This window comes from Pleurodeles waltl, chromosome 12, assembly GCF_031143425.1.
Source record: "Pleurodeles waltl isolate 20211129_DDA chromosome 12, aPleWal1.hap1.20221129, whole genome shotgun sequence".
NCBI classification, from domain to species: Eukaryota; Metazoa; Chordata; class Amphibia; order Caudata; family Salamandridae; genus Pleurodeles; species Pleurodeles waltl.
In genome coordinates this window covers 88,203,559-88,222,353 of record NC_090451.1, presented here as the reverse complement: position 1 = coordinate 88,222,353, position 18,795 = coordinate 88,203,559, and the positions used below count along the sequence as shown (strand labels likewise).

At 45.4% G+C, this 18,795-nt stretch overlaps 1 protein-coding gene across 2 annotated transcripts in view; it reads left to right on the top strand.

Moving 5' to 3' along the window:
* The first annotated feature begins 255 nt into the window (after positions 1-255).
* The window catches only part of LOC138267797 (calcyphosin-like protein), a 91,716-nt gene continuing 73,176 nt past the window's right edge, over positions 256-18,795 (top strand). Inside the window, exons 1-2 of one of the 2 annotated variants that reach the window (XM_069217003.1) lie at positions 256-372; positions 16,753-16,916. In XM_069217003.1, coding sequence (XP_069073104.1) covers positions 16,780-16,916 — 137 coding nt within the window. In that variant the 5' untranslated portion in view covers positions 256-372; positions 16,753-16,779. Of the gene's footprint in view, positions 373-1,452; positions 1,472-16,752; positions 16,917-18,795 lie in introns of those variants that run through there. The other variant, XM_069217004.1, reaches the window with a different exon arrangement.

The window sequence follows — 18,795 nt, the reverse complement described above, 5'->3', positions numbered from 1 at the left end:
TACACTATATCGCTTTCATTTCAACTCGCTATTACACTTATACTTGGAAAGCATTGCGGTTTTAAGACGTGTATTTATATGTATTAATTAGTAACGGACTAGACCAATGCTCAGAAAACTACGTCTGACCCGCAGTCCCTCCTCTATGTCCATAGTTTTCCTGGGGGAGCCGTTGCCAGGACCTCAGGGCGACGCCCAGCCGCATCCCGACCCTTGCCTGCTCTGCGGCTGCTCTGCGGCTCGCGCGCGGGGGGCGTGGTCTGGGGCGGGGTGGGGCTTGCGGAGGCAGGTGCAGCGAACAGCAGCCCGGACACACCTTAAGCAGCAGTCGGGAGCGCGAGACGCACCAGAGGCAACAGAATTTATTACTGGGTAATGTGGCAAAACTTCTGTAATTAGACTGGGATAGTAGTACTACTCAAGGAATATTTAAGTTACAGAAGCGTAATATTACTACGAAAACCGTTATCATGAGATAGATTTAATAAGTACTTGGACAATATTTTGCGAATCCTTATTTACATTAGTGCTTTGCGTATGTATATATATATTATATTTATGAAGACAGGAGAAGGCATCAACATTTCAGTGTATATTGCCTTAACGCTGCTGTAGTTTCTCGATCATCTGTTTATGATCGGGTGCAAGAGCATCTGTTTGTCACTATTATTTCCGTAACTTTGGAATAAATGTATTCGGGATAAATCCAAGGAGCTCCTGCATTTGTGAAGTGTGACTGCGCAGCGCATGGACGCTTTTTTTGTTCAGTGCGTGCATAAAAGAATCACAGTAATCTAACCACATTGTGTAATAGTTTCTGTTTTAAGAGAGGGAGTGGGAGACCGGTAGTCAGGAAAAAGAGTAGTTTATAGTAACAGACATAACTATCCGGAATACAGCAGAATAATGATACACCGAGTATGCACATTTTAAAATAGAAATCATCTGCGTTACACGTTCTAAATTATCACAGAAGAATCTTTGATGCACAGACATTTTGGATAGGGCCTATTTCCAAAGTAATGTTACCTTATGCAATTTTGGCCTCTTGATTCTTCTATTCAGTGTCTTGAGGAGCCTTCCTGTAGGTTGGACCACTGGAGGTCAGAGTCATCTTTAGGCAGACATGCGTCTAATTTCAGATGAATGGAAGTACCCCATGAATATACCTGGGACAGATTCCAGTGGCAGACTTGCACCCAGCCAATGCCAAAAAAGATTTGTCAATTATAAAAAAAAAAAAAAAAAAAAGCATCAGACAGGATAAACAAGCCATTGGCAGTGTATGCGTGAGCGCCTCGTTCGGAGAACAGAGTACAATGTGAATGATCTCTGTCTGCCTCCAGGAGACATTACAGGTTCCAAGCGCCCTCCTTCACCAGAAAGGGGCCCCAGAGACAAGGGGACCCTTTCTATTGAAAGAAACAATGCTCGGATGCTGCCATTGCTGGACTGCAGTACTCCTAGAATGGTAAGTTTGTGGGTTTGAGTGTGGGGGGGGGGGGGGGGGGGGGGGTGCTGTGAGCATTTTATCATTCTTAACCTAGTGCTTCATTGCTCTTCCAGTTATGATCTTAATGAAGAAGTATGTTCTTGTAACCTTTTTCACTTGCTTATGTCCTGGTGTTATGTGCAGATTGTTGGTTATCTCCATAAATTCTCAGTCTGATCTTGTTACTTTCCTCTAAACTTTGTATGTATGGTGAAATGTGGATTGCACTTCCTTAATTTGAAAGAATGAGTTCCAGCACTTATCAGCAATCGGCAGTACCTGTAATGGGATTTTTTCACACTTCATAGCAGAAAACAAGTGCTCTGGCACACTGATTGCTATAAGGAAGCAAATCGCCATGGAGAATGTAAAAGACATTTAAAGTGAGAAGTGGATCATTTGGAAAGTACATTTCAACATGTCTTGTCTTACATTCACTTATAAAACTCATTGCATAATTGTTTATTTATTTACTTGGGTATTTACAGTAACTTTAACATGTTACCCGCTTATTAAACAGTCTCTATGGACCTGACGAATAAGAGCGTGGAGACTGCAGACCTGCACTGGCAGTGGGATGGTCTTCATTATGTGGTATTAATTGTCTCCTTTATTATATTCATGAAAATAATTTGAAAAGCGAAATAACTGGCTTACAGACACGTGCAGGGCAGTGGCACTAATACCTTTTGTAATGATAAGTGTTTTAATCCTATTTTAGGCAGAGCTAAAACGCACAGCGCAGAGATCATAGAAGCCAGTACAGTGGGGAGAGGCAGTCCTGCATCAGGTGATGAAGGCAGCTCATGATTTGGAAAAAATATAAAACATAAAACAAATTGTCCTCACTAGCGTAAAGGAAAATCATACTTTAATTATAGACGCAGAGACACATAATATATTTTTTGCATTTAATTTTCTAACGGTTAGAAGAATTATATTTCCAGTGATCCAAAACCACACTATATGACACACAATGGCTACCATGTTGTCCCCATAAGAAACCCCTCTGCTTCTAGCAAGTCCCAGTTTCAGCTATTAAAATAACACGCACTACATCCAGGCACAGACAACAGTGCCAGTAAATCCAGGTGCAAAACCAAAAATGAAAACACCCTGTTAATACCAGATGCTGGATGTTGCTCCTGTTTCTGAAAGAAGCAAAACAGGAAAATAAATGGATATTGTTTTTATTACCTTTCTGAATTCTACACAGTTGCTGGTTTTCTTGCTGTCTTTTTTTTCGTGAGGTGTTCCTTAGATTCTTGATCTAGGTTCTTTTGACACTGCGTGGATGTCTGTCAAGTTTCATTTTTTGTTATACAACAGATTGTGATGTTATACAACATAATATGAACTCCTCTCAGACTGCGTTTATCAGTATAAATAAAAAGAAGTCAAATGTCTCCTTAAGAGCCATTGACACAACCGGAAGATACTTAATCCCACCTTGAATTGGGAACTGTAGGTAGCAATCTCTATCTGGCAGCTTCCATCTTGGAAAGGGCCTTTCATAAGGTTAGGCCACAGCCCTCTCTTCTAATCATTAGCTGCTGAAATTAAAGGGCTAACACAGGGTCACAAATGAAAAACTGTACGAAGGAAAGCTTGAATACTGTAAAATGCTGAAACATTAGTAGCACTCTTTTATAAGAACATTTGTAAACTGGTAAGAAGCTCACTTATCTTGAGTAGTACTGAAGTAGCAATGCAGCAGATATTGATCCAAACTTGAATTATTTTGATGTATTTTCATATGGAACTGGGTATGGTAATCAGAGAAAAGAGCTTGTACAATTCCTGATGTTTTTCACCAAGCTTCCAAAAATGTGAAAGATATTAAATTACTCTTTCAGAAATAATGAATAATGGAGTTAATTCAAGCACGAAAAATGTCTGTCACAAAATAATGAGCGATTTCTTCTGCTATAGGTAACTTATACAAAGGATAACGAAGTGGCATATGCAAAATGATGTCTACTGTAACAACTTTACTTTCATATTCTTCTGAATATAGAGGCTGAGTTAAGAAACTCTGTAGAGACATAATGCCAGGGTTAAAGATCCAATGGTAATGGCTTCCGATATCCAAAACGTGTAGAGCACAAAGGATTTATGTTTATAAATAAAATGGATAAGTAGGAACAGCTTCTTGAACACGAGAATGAATGGTGGGGCACTAGAAGGGTTGTAAAACTATACCCTGATTAGTCTTAACACCTCCATATCCAAAAACAACAAAGCAATGACACATCTGCATCACATCAAACCGTCAGTGTTGTAAAAAAGGCCCCCTTTTTTGACATGGTAACCCCCACGTTTTTGTCCGGTACTTGTTGCAATTTTGACCGTAGTGCACTGGGTTCCTGATAACAAGGTCCCCAGTGCCAGATCTTTTCCCCTAAAACTGTGTAACTGATCCCCAGTTGGCAATACCTTTAACACCCCTGTAAGTCCCTAGTAAGGACTATAGCATGTATTATGTGACTCTAAGGGGCGCCTCAGCACACAACATGGTGCAGAGAAAAATTAAAACACGACATGGCACTCCTCCTGTGTGCCCTGCTTACAGATACTGCATGCAGTATAAGTAAGCTACTCCTACAGCAGGCCTTACAGCCCTAAGGCAGGGTGCATGAGCAGATATGCCCCTTTGATATGTACGTCGATTCTTAGATATTACAAGTGAACAGGGAAGCCTTTTTAAGTACATATGCTGGACACTGGTAATTAGGAGTTCCCCAGCTACATGATGGCTTCACTGAAACCCAAGATGTTTGGTATCAAACATCTCATATTAATGAATCCACACTGATTCCAGTGTTGTATTTATCGATACATGCACCCAGAGGGCACCTTGGGATACCCCTGAAAAACTGCCAACTACTAGTGTTCTGGCTGACTGTTCCTGACAAGCCGGCCATCACAGACGAGTTTCTGACCCCTTAGAGGTGAGAGCCCACACTTCAGAGGTCGTAAACAAAGTCTGCTCTGGGCAGAGGTGTTACCACCTCCTCCAAGCAGATTGGCCAGTTATCAGAATATCAAGGCAGGGAGCTTCAAAGGCCTCTGCTGCCTTTGTTATGCGACCCCGGCTTCCCCAGTCAGTGGAGATGTCACCCCCCTGCACCGGGCCCAATTGGCACCAAGATAGGCAGGAAAATTAGCTAGTCAAGAAGTGTGCTCCCTATCAGGCTAGCTCCACCCCTAAGGTGGTCTACCTCATGTGAACACAAAACATAGAATTCCACCATCTTGGTTTTTGGTGGAATTGGGCTCACTGGGTCAGGGGTTATGCCCACTCTCCACAGCGAGTGGTCATCTAGGGGATATAGTCACCCTAAAGGTAAACAGCCCATAGGCTACTACCTGTCACACCCCTTAATGACCCTATATTGAGTATTTAGGAGGCACCCCTGATGCCGGGAATTCAGATTCGTAAGAAAAGGCGAATGAAGAGCCATGAGAAAGTGTAAACAGAAGACTTGATGTGGATTTTTGGCACCAAACCCTGACTGGTTGCCCCAGTCTTGATAGTCGCGACAAAGTGACACGTCCTGCAGCTGAGCTTCTGCCAAGGACGCTGGTAGACTGCAATCTCCCTTGAAGTAGAGGAGCTAACCCCTTGCAGTCTGCAGGCTCTGAAGCAGCAGAGTCCGGTTCATTGTCTTGTAGCTCCCAGTCAGCCTGTTGCTGCAACTGCCCAGGAAGAGGTACCTGCACCCCAGAAGGTCAGACCTGTTACCCACCAAGTGTGAAGACACCAGGACCAATCGGAGCCCCACAGCACCAATACCCAGGGTACCAGACTCCTTGCACCAGACCAAGCATATGTGAGTCCAATACAGACTTCCACTGCACCGAGACCGAGCCGCCACTGAGGGATGTCAGCAGCAGAAAGCTCCTCTTCCAGAGTGGCTCAGCTGTCCTGTTTTTGCACCCTCAATTAGTAAGATCGATAGCTGTGTGGGACTTGGACGTGCCCAGCCAACATATTTACTCTGCACCTGAGCATCTCAGTTGAAGGTACCAGAGAATCGAGTGTGCTTTCTTGCTCCCAGGAACCTTGTGACGCAAGCACCCAGTTGGAAGATCCCAGACTTGTCTCCAAGTCCATCTCTGCAGCCTGTTTCCAGGTGGCCTTCCTTCTTTCCTCAGGCATAGCACGCAAAGATGCCAACCCGACCACCACCTTTGCACCCGGACGTTCCAGGGCAGATAATGAGTTACTGCTGGTGGTACTTTGGACCTTGATCCTCTACAACCCGAAGTCCAGAAGGAGACCCCAAGAAACCAACCATAAATAACTGTATGCAACACATGCCTTTTTCTCCATAGGAAAGCTCTGCTACGTAAAGTCGCATTTGGGTGAACATTTTAATTACCTGTAAAAGTCGATAAAAAGTAATTACTTGATAAGGAAGTGCTTGGTATCAAAATTATCATAAAAATACATTTTATTTTTCTAAATTGTTTTCAGATATTTTTTTTGAGTGTGTGTCTCATGTATTGCCTTTGTGAGTACAATACATGCTTAGCACTACCCTCTGATAAGCCTATACTTCTAGCCCACAGAAAAGGCCATTTAATGTTATCATTTGTGTCTCTGTAAGCCTATAGGGGTTTGCCTGGGCTCTTTACACAGCATACCTTGTTTTAGTCCACTATGTAAAGAGGCAGCTTCACAGAAGTCTTTATTAGGAACAGAAATTACTAGGTGACTGAAGTACAACTAATTTCGTCTTACGGCATGTCTTAAAATGAAGGCCCTTTAAATCCATTTGTTATTGAGCAAGTGTTAGAAATGGGGTCTCTAGTTGGTAGAGGTATTCATCTCTGTCCAAATAGGGACCAGAATCCTAGTCAGCGTAAATCACACATAATCCAGCTTATCCTGTGCCCACCCTCTGGTAGCTTGGCACTGAGCAGTCAGGCTTAACTTGAAAGTCAGTGTGTAAAGTATTTGTGCAAAAAACATACAGTAACACAATGGAAACACCACAAAAATACACCACACAGGTTTATTAAAAAAATATAAGATTTATCTGGTTAAAGTGAGGACAAAACAATAAAGATTCAGTAAGCACAAGTTTAGATATCAATTTTGCAAGATTAAAAAGAGTCTTAAATCTTAGAAGTCAACAGTTGTCTCTTGGTTTCACACAGTACCTGGTTTGCGTAAAAAATAACACGCACACAAGATGGCGCTGAAGACGGATGCTCTTTGAAGAGCTCCGTAACGGCCTCTGCCCAAAATCCTTAAAAAAACATCCTACCCCCTCTGCACTACACCGGGGCAGAGAGACTGCCTCCCCGGAGTGTTCCCTCGACGAGGAGCTGCCAATCGAGGAGAGAGACGCAGCCGCGGGGCGATCGGAGCGCTCCCGGGCGGCTGTGAGATCAGCATGGCCCGGCCTGGGAGGCTTCAAAGTTTCCCCGCTGAGGAAGATTGGATGGAGGCAGGGTGCCTCGGAGTTGGACGCAGCGGGGAGTGGACGGAGGTGAGAAGAATCCGTGACGCGGGTCCCTCAATCGATAGCCCTGCCGACGGAGCACCCCCTGGAGCGTTTGTGCAGCGGTGTGGGGTAGGATAGCTGGACACGGGGAACGGTCCCCTAAGGACCAAGAGGAGGAGCCGATACAACACACCAAGGGACGGATAGGGCCCCATATGTCAGAAACCAAAGTCCTTAATAAGGACATTGTGTGGCGGCTGATGGACGCCGAAAACCAAGCGCGGCGAAATAACCTACGTTTCATAGGATTTTCGAAGGGGCTTCAAGGGACAGATATGAACCGATTTTTGGATACATGGCTCTGGAGAGTCCTCCCGCCCAAAAAGTTATCTACTTGTTTTGTGAATGAACAAGCCCATAGATCGCTGGAAGGGAATCCTCCTCCAGGTGCACCTCCTAGACCAGTGATTGCCAGTTTTTTAAACTACCAGGTCCAGGACATGATCCTAATGGAAGTACGTAGAATGGGTGAGGTCCGGTATGAGAGCTCTAAGATCCTGGTCTTCCCAGACTATACTAGAGAAGTTCAGAAACAACGCCGTACTTTTGACTCGGTTAAAGCCAGGCTTTGTGGTCTTCAGCTCCAGTACATGTTCCTCTTCCGCCAAATTGAAGGTCCTGTTTCAGGGGAAAGCTTTCTTTTTCCAATCTCCGGAAGAGGCCTGGGGGTGGCTGGAGGAACACCCTCAGTTCTCAAGGAAAGGAAACGGAGGGACAGATGACGGGCCCCAGGAGAGGGAAGGAGCGAGGCCCAAAGAGTGGTCTCTCCCTAGACGCAGGGGGACAACGAATACTGAGAGGTGGAAGAGACACCCCGTAGCGGCTTCCCTGGCAGACCGGGAGGGGAGCAGATACTTCTTATTCAGAAGGGAATCACAGCATGAGTAACCGGAAGAGAAACAGGAGTGGAGATAGAGATTCCATCACACCAGAGAGTCACTTTGAGTAGGGCAAGGTGTCTCCTCATCTGCTGCTTGAGGTCCTTGACAATTTAGAGAACGGAAAAGAGGCCCCAGAGGCCCATAAGTCCGTAGGGGCAATCATATGAGTAGAGGCTGGAGGAGTGTGGGCTGATCTTATTGCCTCCCCCAGTTGATAGAGACCTCACATATGTCTATTGGTGTTTCTCTAAGGGGGCAAGGAGACTTTTGTGTATTGAGTACTGAACAGTGGGGTCTCCACTTCTGATACTGGGAGAACCCCCTAACTGAGTTTCTTAAGTTTGAACTGTTGTGGGGGGAGGGCGGGGGGGCTACAGACCTCTTGAATCCTGTGGAGCTGGTGTGCGGGGATGAACACTCACAGGGACTATCGGGAGGTGGGGAGGGAGGTGTGTTGGGGTTTCATTCCGGGAAGTTTTGTTCCTTTTTGGTTATCACTTTACACAGTTAAGCCACAGACACAGATAGATGGTTACTTTATTCATAGGGAGGTTGCTTCTCGAACTCCCCCTTTATGCTCCTGGGGGCCTTGGTGGGCGAAGAATTGTACAAATATGGCCAGTTGTTTTAAATGGCCTCCATGACTAAAAGCAAGGAGGCACACAGGGAGGGGGTGAGCAAGGCCTTGACGGTCCTCTCCTGGAGCGTGAACGGACTGAGTGACAAGGTTAAACGCAGTTTTATGTCCCAATATATAAAAAGGCAGCAACTGGATATAGTACTCCTTCAGGAGACTTATCTCCAGGGTACAACGTGCACATTCCTGAGTAGAGGCCCCTTTGTTATGTTCGCGCATGTGGGATATACGTCTGGATCCAGGGGAGTGGCGATCTTGATTCGTAGGTCTCCCCCCTTCCACGTCACCCACCAATGGTCAGATCCTGAGGGCAGATGTGTAGGACTGAAGCGGCTTGGGGGATGGAAGGAGGTTTTGCTTCTGAGTGCATTTGCCTGCCGAGACTCCAGGCCCCCTTGCTGGAGAAGTTAGCAAAGATCCTGTTAAGGGTTACTTCCCCGCTTTATGATCTGGGAGGAGATTTTAATGATGTGATGGAGGTGGATATGGATCGCTCCGGGTCGAGGAAATCTTTGTGTCCCACTACCCCACTCTGTGAGTTAGCTACAGCATTGGGGTTGTCGGACCTGTGGAGAAAGACCCATCCCACAGACAGGAAATATTCCTATTTTTCAGGGACTCATAGGGTGTTCTCCTGACTGGATTTCATCTTTGCCCCGGCTGGAGAGGTGGGCACTATACAACAAGCAGATTACTTAGCGGGAGGGTTGTCGGATCACTCCCCTCTGGTGGTGCGTCTAGGCGTCCGGGTGAAGGGGCACGGAGGGTGGAGGCTGGGAGCACGGGACTTACAGGACTGTGAAGTGGCATGTGGGCTTCGGATAGACACTGAACTATACTTTAGAGAAAATACAGGGTCAGTTGAGTCAGCAGTGGTGTTATCGGAAGTTTATAAAATGGTACTTCAAGATAGTGAGTGCTCAAAATCTAGTAGCCCAGAAGAGAAGGAGAGAAAATGAGCAGTTGAGTAAATTGGAACATCAGCTCCTCGCATTGGAGGAAAGCATAGGACAAGCGCCGATACACTCCGCACTTCGTCAGCTGGAACTGGCGAGAGCTGAATATCAGGAAACTGCAGAAAAGGAGGCTAAGAGTCATTTGCAGGCCGTCCAACATAGACTGTATGAGACTCGGGATGAGGCTGGGAAATTCCTGGCTTAGCTGGGGAGTAAGGAGAAGGAAGCTAGGTGGATACAGGAGGTAGAGACCGAGGAAGGGACTAGGGTGTCCACTGATAACAACACTGCGGAGACCTTTGCCTGCTACTACAGGGACGTTTATAGGGCAATACCACTAGAAAATGTTGAACACATCACTGAGTATTTAGGCAGTATAGATGTTCCCGCCTTGGATGCAGAGGGGCGGGAAGAGCTAGAGGGAGATATCACTTTAGAGGAGGTCACAGCCGCCTTGACAAGGCTCCAACAGGGCAAAGTCCAGGGACCCAATGGGTTTCCGGCGGAGCTCTTTAAGAACTTTAGCGATATCCTGGCTCCCCATCTCTTAGGTACGTTTCTAGAGGCCCGAGGACAAGGAGCTCTCCTCCCTGACTTAAGAAGGGCTGAGATAGTAGTTATACATAAGGAAGGGAGACCCAAGTGGTTGTGTGCATTCTATAGACCGATCTCCCTTCTGAATGCGGAAGTGAAAGTCCTGGCCACAATATTGGCAACTCGCCTAAATGGAGTTATTTCCCCACTAGTTCACATTGACCAGACCGGCTTTATGCCGGGATGTTTCACAAGACATAATTTGCGACAAGCGCATGTTTGGCTGACTACCATAATGGGCCTCCTAGACCCCCATTTATTTTTAGCCCTGGACGGTGAGAAAGCATTCGATGCGGTGCATTGGCCTTTCCTGGAAGCCACACTAGAACGATATGGATTTGGCCGGAGATATAGGGAGTAGGTGTGACTGCTGTATTGTAACCCAGTGGCGGCAGTAAGAGTAAACCGGGTCCTTTCTTCCGATTTCCCCATCGCACGGGGCACGGGGCAGGGATGCCCCATGTCCCCCCTATTGTTTGCCCTCACCTTGGAATCATTAGCGTGTAAGATCCATACTTATCCGGGACTACATGGTTTCAGGCTAAGGGAGGAGGAAGATGTGGAGGAGCGTATTTCACTGTATGCGGATGACATTCCCCTATATGTAGCACACAAGGAGTTCCTTGAAGAGATGAAGTCTTTTTGGCCTTCAGACTTCAGAAAACAGGAGGCAAGCTCAATCCAAGCACTTGGAGAGCACTTCTCAACACAGTCAGAGGGCAGCAGGGCAGCAGTCCTTCTCAGCAAAGCAGTCTAGATGAGTCCTTTGGGAAGCCAGGCAGTTCCTCTTGACAGGTTGCAGGTTCAGGACCAGAAGTGTCTGGGTTGATGGGGTCAGAGATCCAGTTTATATACCCAAGAATACCTTTGAAGTGGGGGAGACTTCAAAGAGTGGTTTTGAAATGCACAAGGTCCCCTTCCAGTACAGGTCTGTCAGTAGGTGGTTTGGCAGTCAATTGTGTGAGGGCAGGCCACTAGCCTTTGAAATGTAAGTGTCAGGCCCCTCCACCCTCCCTGCCCAGGAAGACCCATTCAGTATGCAGATGAGTGCAGGTGTGACTGAGTATCCTGTGTTTGTGGTTGTCAGGGTAAAATGCACAAGGGAGCTGTCAACCAGCCCAGTCCAGACGTGGATTGGAGAAAGGCTGTAAGGCACAGATTGATTTTAAGTGCAGAGAAATGCTCTTTCTAAAAGTGGCATTTCTGAAATAGTAATATAAAATCCAACCTCACAAATAAGTAGGATTTTCTATTACCATTCTGGCCATGGTAAATATGACCTGGTTACCCTTTTCTGATCAGAATCTACCACTCAAACAGTATATCCTTCTACATGCCAAGTCGAAGTGGCAGTGAACTGCACACACAGGCCTTGCAATGGCAGGCCTGAAACATGGTTAAGGAGCTACTTATGTGGGTGGCACAACCAGTGCTGCAGGCCCACCAATAGCATTCACTTTACAGGCCCTGGGCACATGTAGTGCACTGCACTAGGGACTTGCAAGTACATCAGATATGCCTATAGGTCATGATCCAATGTTACCATGTTTAAGGGAGAGAGCATATGCACTTTAGCACTGGTTAGCAGTGGTAAAGTGTGCAGAGTCCTAAAACCAGCAAAAACAATGTCAGGAAAGTGGAGGGAGGCAGGCAAAAATTTGGGGGATGACCACCCTAAGGGTGTCCGGACTAACTGCAAGCTTAACTTGAAGGAAGACTGAGCCATTCTAGCCGCACAATTTAGACAAATCACAGGTTGATCATAAGTGACGATTCAGAATAGCAAGATAAGGTATCAACAAGGGGAATCTTTGAAGTAGGAATATATGTGACACTTTGTGAAGAACAACACCTAGCTTGTTGATTTTTCCCACATTGATTTTTTAGCCACTGCAAATTCCTATGAACAGTTTAAATTTTAAAATGTCCTTTAGTGGCCAGCAAAATATGTCTCTATACTGTACTAGCCATCTTCATGGTTAACAGCTCTCTTTGAAGGGCTAAATAATGTTATTTACGCTTTAACAAACAATGGGGGGAAAAACAGATTAGGGGGGTCATTATGACTTCGGAGGACGATTTACACCTTCTGCCGAAGTCCCGACGGTCAGGTTGCCGCCAGTGCGGCTGCCTTTCCACAGGCCCCTTTAAGAGTTCCCCACCGGGTCAGCGGGCAGAAATGGTCTTTCTGCCAGCTAGCCCAGCAGGGAACGGCCTACAACATTGATGCAGGCTCATAATAAAGCCGGCGACAATGCTGTAGTGCGTATGGTGCAGCAGCATCCGTTACGATGTTCAACATTGTGACGGGGCGAGCCGGGGGGCCCCTGCACTGCCCATGCCAAGTGCATGGGCAGTGCAGTGGCCCTCTTTGGGGCATCCTGCACCCTGACTCCACCAGCTTTTACATGGCGGTGCTTCCGCCATGTAAAAGCTGGCGGAGAGGAGGGTTGTAATCTCCAGGACGGTGCTGCTTTCAGTGCTGCCTTTGCAGATTAGGACCGCCAGTCCCTCGTGTGAAGGAGAACTGGCGGTGCTGGTGGTCCCACCGCAGCACAACCCCCATGGTGTAATGTGGTCAAAGCTTTGGCGGTGGTCAGACTGCCACTGTGATCCTGTAATTCATAAAACGTTTAAAATTAGTAGGGGAATCCGAAACCCAAATGCTATTACCTGATATTCAAAATGCCCAAATTGAGTGCATACATTTGTTTTACTCTCATGGCCCTCCTTTATACAACACCTCGTAAATCAAGTTTGACGACTTCTTATGAAAGTTGAAAAATATAAATTGTTAATTATAATTTGGCATGTTGCATTGATTTTCCCTATGAGGCGGATCTTAAGCTTAGCAAAAACTGAAGAAAGAGCATGGTACTAAATTGGCACCAAACAACGATTAGCTATAATTAGGTTTGACCACTTGGTGACTCATAACAACATGAAGCATAGCAATGATTCATGACAAAACAAAAGAGAGAAGGACTTTGTTCTGTAGACCAGCTGATATACGGATTATGGGGGTCATTCCGACCCCGGCGGGCGGCGGGCGCTGCCCGCCGGGCGGAAACCACCCAAAGACCGCACCGCGGTCAAATGACCGCGGGGGTCATTTCAACTTTCCCGATGGGCCGGCAGGCGATCTCCAAAAGATCGCCCGCCAGCCCAGCGGGAAAGCCCCTGCAAAGAGGAAGCCGGCTCCGAATGGAGCCGGCGGATTTGCAGGGGTGCGACGGGTGCAGTAGCACCCGTCGCGATTTTCACTTTCTGCTAAGCAGACAGTGAAAATCTTTGTGGGGCCCTGTTAGGGGGCCCCTGCACTGCCCATGCCAGTGGCATGGGCAGTGCAGGGGCCCCCAGGGGCCCCACAACACCCGTTCCCGCCAGCCTCTTCCTGGCGGTGTAAACCGCCAGGAACAGGCTGGCGGGAACGGGTGTTGTGGGGCCCCTGGGGGCCCCTGCACTGCCCATGCCAGTGGCATGGGCAGTGCAGGGGCCCCCAGGGGCCCCACAACACCCGTTCCCGCCAGCCTCTTCCTGGCGGTGTAAACCGCCAGGAACAGGCTGGCGGGAAGGGGGTCGGAATCCCCATGGCGGCGCTGCAAGCAGCGCCGCCATGGAGGATTCCCTGGGCCAGAGAAAAAAACGGCGGGAAACCGCCGGTTCCCCTTTTCTGACCGCGGCTTTACGGCCGCGGTCAGAATGGCCCGGGAAGTACCGCCAGCCTGTTGGCGGTGCTTCCTCTGCCCTCCACCCTGGCGGTTTGAAACCACCAGGGTCGAAATGAGGGCCTATGTTCCTTTAACCAACAAATCTGTAATAACAAAGCATAATAGGCAGAGGCTAAAATGTCAAAGTAAAGCATTTTTAGTATGACATACAAAAGAGATCTGCAAAGGTGAAGAGCCCTCCATTACCAAATCTTAACTTTCTTAGGAATACTATTCTTAGTGACCAAGTCCTGAGAACATTCCAAAGGCTTCACTGTCAAGTAGAGCTGATGCTTTTATAATTTCCCTTTCTCGTTCTCAAGGTAGTTGTCAAAAGAAACAAATGATGCTAATATTAATCACAGATTACACACTAAGGAAGACACCGTGCTCTTGTCTTCATCAGAGATGATTGAATTCTCCTAATTTCTGTAGGCCATTTAGATAGGTCTGAATCACGTGCTAACCACCACCACCACATTATTTTGGTAAATGCTTATTACCGATGTTGACACCTTCTTTGTCTGTTTGTACTGCTGTCATTCCTTACAATTGAATAAAATATTGCCACACTCCTTTACTTTGGAAGTGGTCACCAAACGACTTTGTTTTTAAAGGAGGTGTGATTAAAACAATGCTTTTAGTTTTGTGAGTTGCATGGATTAAAAAATTCAACTTTACTAACGTAACTACTGTGTTGCCTGTTTACCAGTATGTAATTCTTTCCTTGAAACTGAGATGCTGGCTGGTTGTTGGCTGGCTTTTCCAGTGTCCTCGCTCCTATCTGCCTTCCTCCATTTTCTGCTTTATAGATTGCTACTGGTATGACATTTCTTAGATCAAGCACACCTAAAATGTGTACATGGCTACAGTTTAGCATGTAATAAGTACATTAAATGAACTTCAATTCAGTGAGCATTTGAGTTATTCAGTTACAACAGCTTCAAGCCCTTTAGCTAGATACGGCACAATATACATGTCTCTCCAGTCTTACCATTTTATCAGATCTTGCAGCTTTGTCAGTAAAATGGTTCCTTCGACTCTTCTAAGTTGACTAAGAACATCAAAGATTATATCATGTGGTTAATTTCACAAAGGTTTCCACAACAGAGGCATTTAGGTTAGTCTTGAACACTAAAGAATAAGAAATGATTTTAGTTGAGTGTTCCAATTTCCTTTTGCAACTAGCCTGGGCAACTGTTCATGGTATTTCAAAGTGGAGACAGAAGCTTTTTTTCTATAAGTAGAAATTACATTTACTCCTGGAATTTCAGACTGTAAAAAGGTGGGTGTTAAATAATAGTAGATGTTTACTTTTGTACATTGTGGTTTTAAACATCTTATTTTAGCAGCCGCCCTGATCCTGCTCGACCTCTCCACTGTCTTTGACACTGTCTTCCACCATACACTGATCAGCCACCTACGCCAGATTGGGATCTCAGACAATGTGCTCGGATGGATGGCATCCTTCCTCGAAGGAACTCACTCAGAGAGTCCTCCTCCGCCCCTCCTTCACCTCACAAGTCAAGTACACCATCAGTGGTGTCCTCCAAGGCTCCTCCCTAAGCCCAACACTTTCAACGTCTACATGACACCACTTGCAGACATTCTGAAATTGCATAATATCAACAGCATCTCCTATGCTGACGACATAGAGCTTGTCCTCTCGCTCTCAACAGACTCCACCAAGATGAAGACCAACTTCCACAACTTTATGAAGAACATTTCAGCCTGGATGAACGACAACTGTCTGAAGCCCAACACAGACAAAATGAAGGTTCTGATCTGTGACAGGCACTCAACCCTCTGGAATGACTCTGGTGGCCAGCAGAGCTCGGACCCACCCCCACACCAAAAGATCACGCATGCATCCTCGGCATCATTCTCAACAGTGAACTCTCCATGAAACGCTAGGTCTACACCGTTTCCTCAGCCTGGTTCCACATGCTCCGCAAGATCTTTAAGTGGCTCCCCATCGACACGAGGAAGACAATGACGCAGGCACCACCACCAAAGTCATGTAGAGACTCCAGATGACCCTGAACGCAGCTGCCAGACAGATCCTAAACCTTCCCAAGAGAACCTACATCACCCAGCACCTGAAGGACCTCCATTGGCCCCCCAATCGCAAAGATGCCGCTGCTGCGCTGGAGGGTGCTCCTTCTCCCACTTCGCCGCCAAAGCCTGGAACGACCTTCCACTTCCGCACTGCACCCTCACTGACCCACTTCAGGGGCTGAAAACTTGGCTTTTCGAATAAACACCTGCAGCAAGCGCCTGGATACCCTCTTGGGTTGGGTCACAAGCCGCCCTATACAAATAAACCAGATTGATTGATTGATAGAAGAAAAGGGTAGAAAGCATACTTGAGTGGAACTCATGGATAAACCATTTTAAGTATTATGGGTCGGTTTAACAGTAATTAAGTTTAAGTATCTCTCTTAATATGCCAAAAGCGCGCCTTGCAAGCCACCTTCACTTAAATGCTTTGCTCACAGCCGCTTTAAAGGTTAGTTATTGAATTTTATATCACATGTTTAATGAGAAGAACTTGGTTTCTCATACACTTTTTAAGTAATAAAAAGGTATATCTGTTACACTACCAATGATCTTGTGTTAAACACGTTTGATGTATGTTTGCTGTACTCCACTTTCTGAATCTCTTTCTCTTTCTTCATTGAATTAATGTCTGACATTCTGCATTATAGTACTATGTTTTTGCTTGTCATCCTTATTTATCATCCCTTGATTATTGTCATCAAAACATTTTAACTCAAACAAGTAAGTCCCCCCGAAAAAGTTTCTTTCCACCTTGATTGCTGGTATCCAGAGGATTTGTTGTGTCAGTTATTCCTAGTTCTGTCATTGTAATTACCATATTCTGGAAGACTTTTAATTTCTTTTGCTGTTTGAAACTTGTTTACAAATTGTATATCTCTTTTGATGTGACCTTTCATATTTTATAGCTATCTAGTTCATGAGCCCTCTTTAAGATGTCCGGTAGAGCACTCCTCGAGCGAGACATGGTTTCCAATGCCAAGAAAAAGATGGATAAGTGCCAGGACCCTGTGGAAAAGCTGAGGCTACAGTGCTTAGCAAGAGGGTCCGCAGGAATCAAGGGCCTGGGCAGGTAGAGTATTGCAAACAGCCTCAATGTTATAGACGCTTAACAAATAATTAACAGTAATAGCCACTTACCCCAAAGTTAGCTTTCTCTGCTTTTGCTTCAGAATTCCTGAGGCGAGACCCTCTAAATAACCACTCAAGAGTTTTGGGCAGGTTTGGCTGTGCAGTTGGGATGAAGGTCTGCTTTGTAAGGCCTAATAAATTAAATTAGTTAGGGGCATCATCTCTTAGAGCACAAAATTACACTAATGAACCACAAATCACCCCTACACACTGATATTTAATTTTCATAGTCGCCCAGTGTAGTGAATGTGTACACACAAAATACATGTTATATTAAGCTAGCAGATAGTCCAGACGAATAACCACACAATGTTTGTAGCATTGCTCTCCTTATGAGGCGATAGACTACATTGCACATATGTAGGCAAAGGCTTTTTGTTGCTAGATTAGAATTTGATTTCTGTATATTTGTAGTGCTTTCTTTAGAGTGTAATATTTAGTTTGTGGAAATGATTAAATAACTACACAGTTCTGAAGGGCTTACTTATAGCAATATAGGTCTGCAGGAAGAACTTATCAATTGAAATGCACTATTTGCCTCAGTGTTTAGATCCATTTATTATTTTTGGAGCTATGCTCTTTAAGACCGAAAAAATAACTTTGAAAAACAAACATCAGAGGAACAAGTTCAAAGAGAATACCTTTATCCAGCCGTGGAGCTGACGCAGTATCAAGGCACATCTTGTCTTCGGAACAATGTGGTGTGATGCGGAAGTTCAGAGAGAGGGCTAATGTCTTGCTTTGTATTTCATCAAGGTGTATTGTGTGTGTTTGTGGTGGGTGTGGTTGTAGGGCAGAAGGGTTGTTGTAACTTGGCAGCTGTGCAAATTAAGTTTGGCTTCCAAATGGCAGCAATCCAAAGACTTATTTGCTCTTCTTTCTGAGTGTGAATATTTTGAAAGTTAAATGGAGGCAGGGAAAATTATAAGCAAGTTCAAGAAGTCTATTAAGGTGGTGTAGTGTTCATCAGTGTGGAGTTTATTTATACTGAGCCGTTACAGAATCTGCCAAGACATTTTGCCCGCACCCACTGCTCTTTTCACAAGAGGATGAAACACTTGGTCCTGGGATATGTTACGATTTTGGATAATTAAAAGGAGCCTAGCTTTTTGTTAGATCTGTCAGGTCCCCTCCCTCCCCAAACATTTTGCGTTCTCTCCTCCTGTTTTGCTGAATTAGTTTTTGTTAGCGTTGCAAGTGCTAAAAGTGCTTGTGCTCACTTCTTTAAACATGGTGAAATTGGCTTACACCCAAATCACACATTTAATTTACTTTTAAGCCCCTAATAAAGTTGTACTATAGATACCCGGGCCTGTAAATGAAATTGCAGCTTGTGTATGCATGTTTACACTACCATTTTGAGCAGACAAATAAACCCCTGGCCAGGCCTAAACCTTTCTTTTTAATACATATACGTCTTACGTTAGGCTCTAAACAGCCCATAGGGCACAGTGCATTGGTTTTAAAAAGCCCGACATGCACTTTTAAGTTTTACACACCTTGGTAGTGAAAAACTCCCAAATTATTTGTTTCGCTATTGCAAGGCTGATAACATAGGAAGGATCACCTTATTAACATTTACTAAGTGATAACCGTGATTGGGAGCAAGTAGGAAACTCATGTTTGGTGTCTGAGAAATCATAATTTAAAACCCTCTTTGATCATAATGTCAGATTTTAAGTTCATGTACTAACTATTTGGTGCTGCAGTCTGTTCCTGGGTCATATGACTAGGTGTAGTTAGCAGTGAGCCTTTGCATATTCCTCCCAGACACTATCATTAAGGGGTACTAGGTGTTGGCAGGATGAATTATCTCTGGC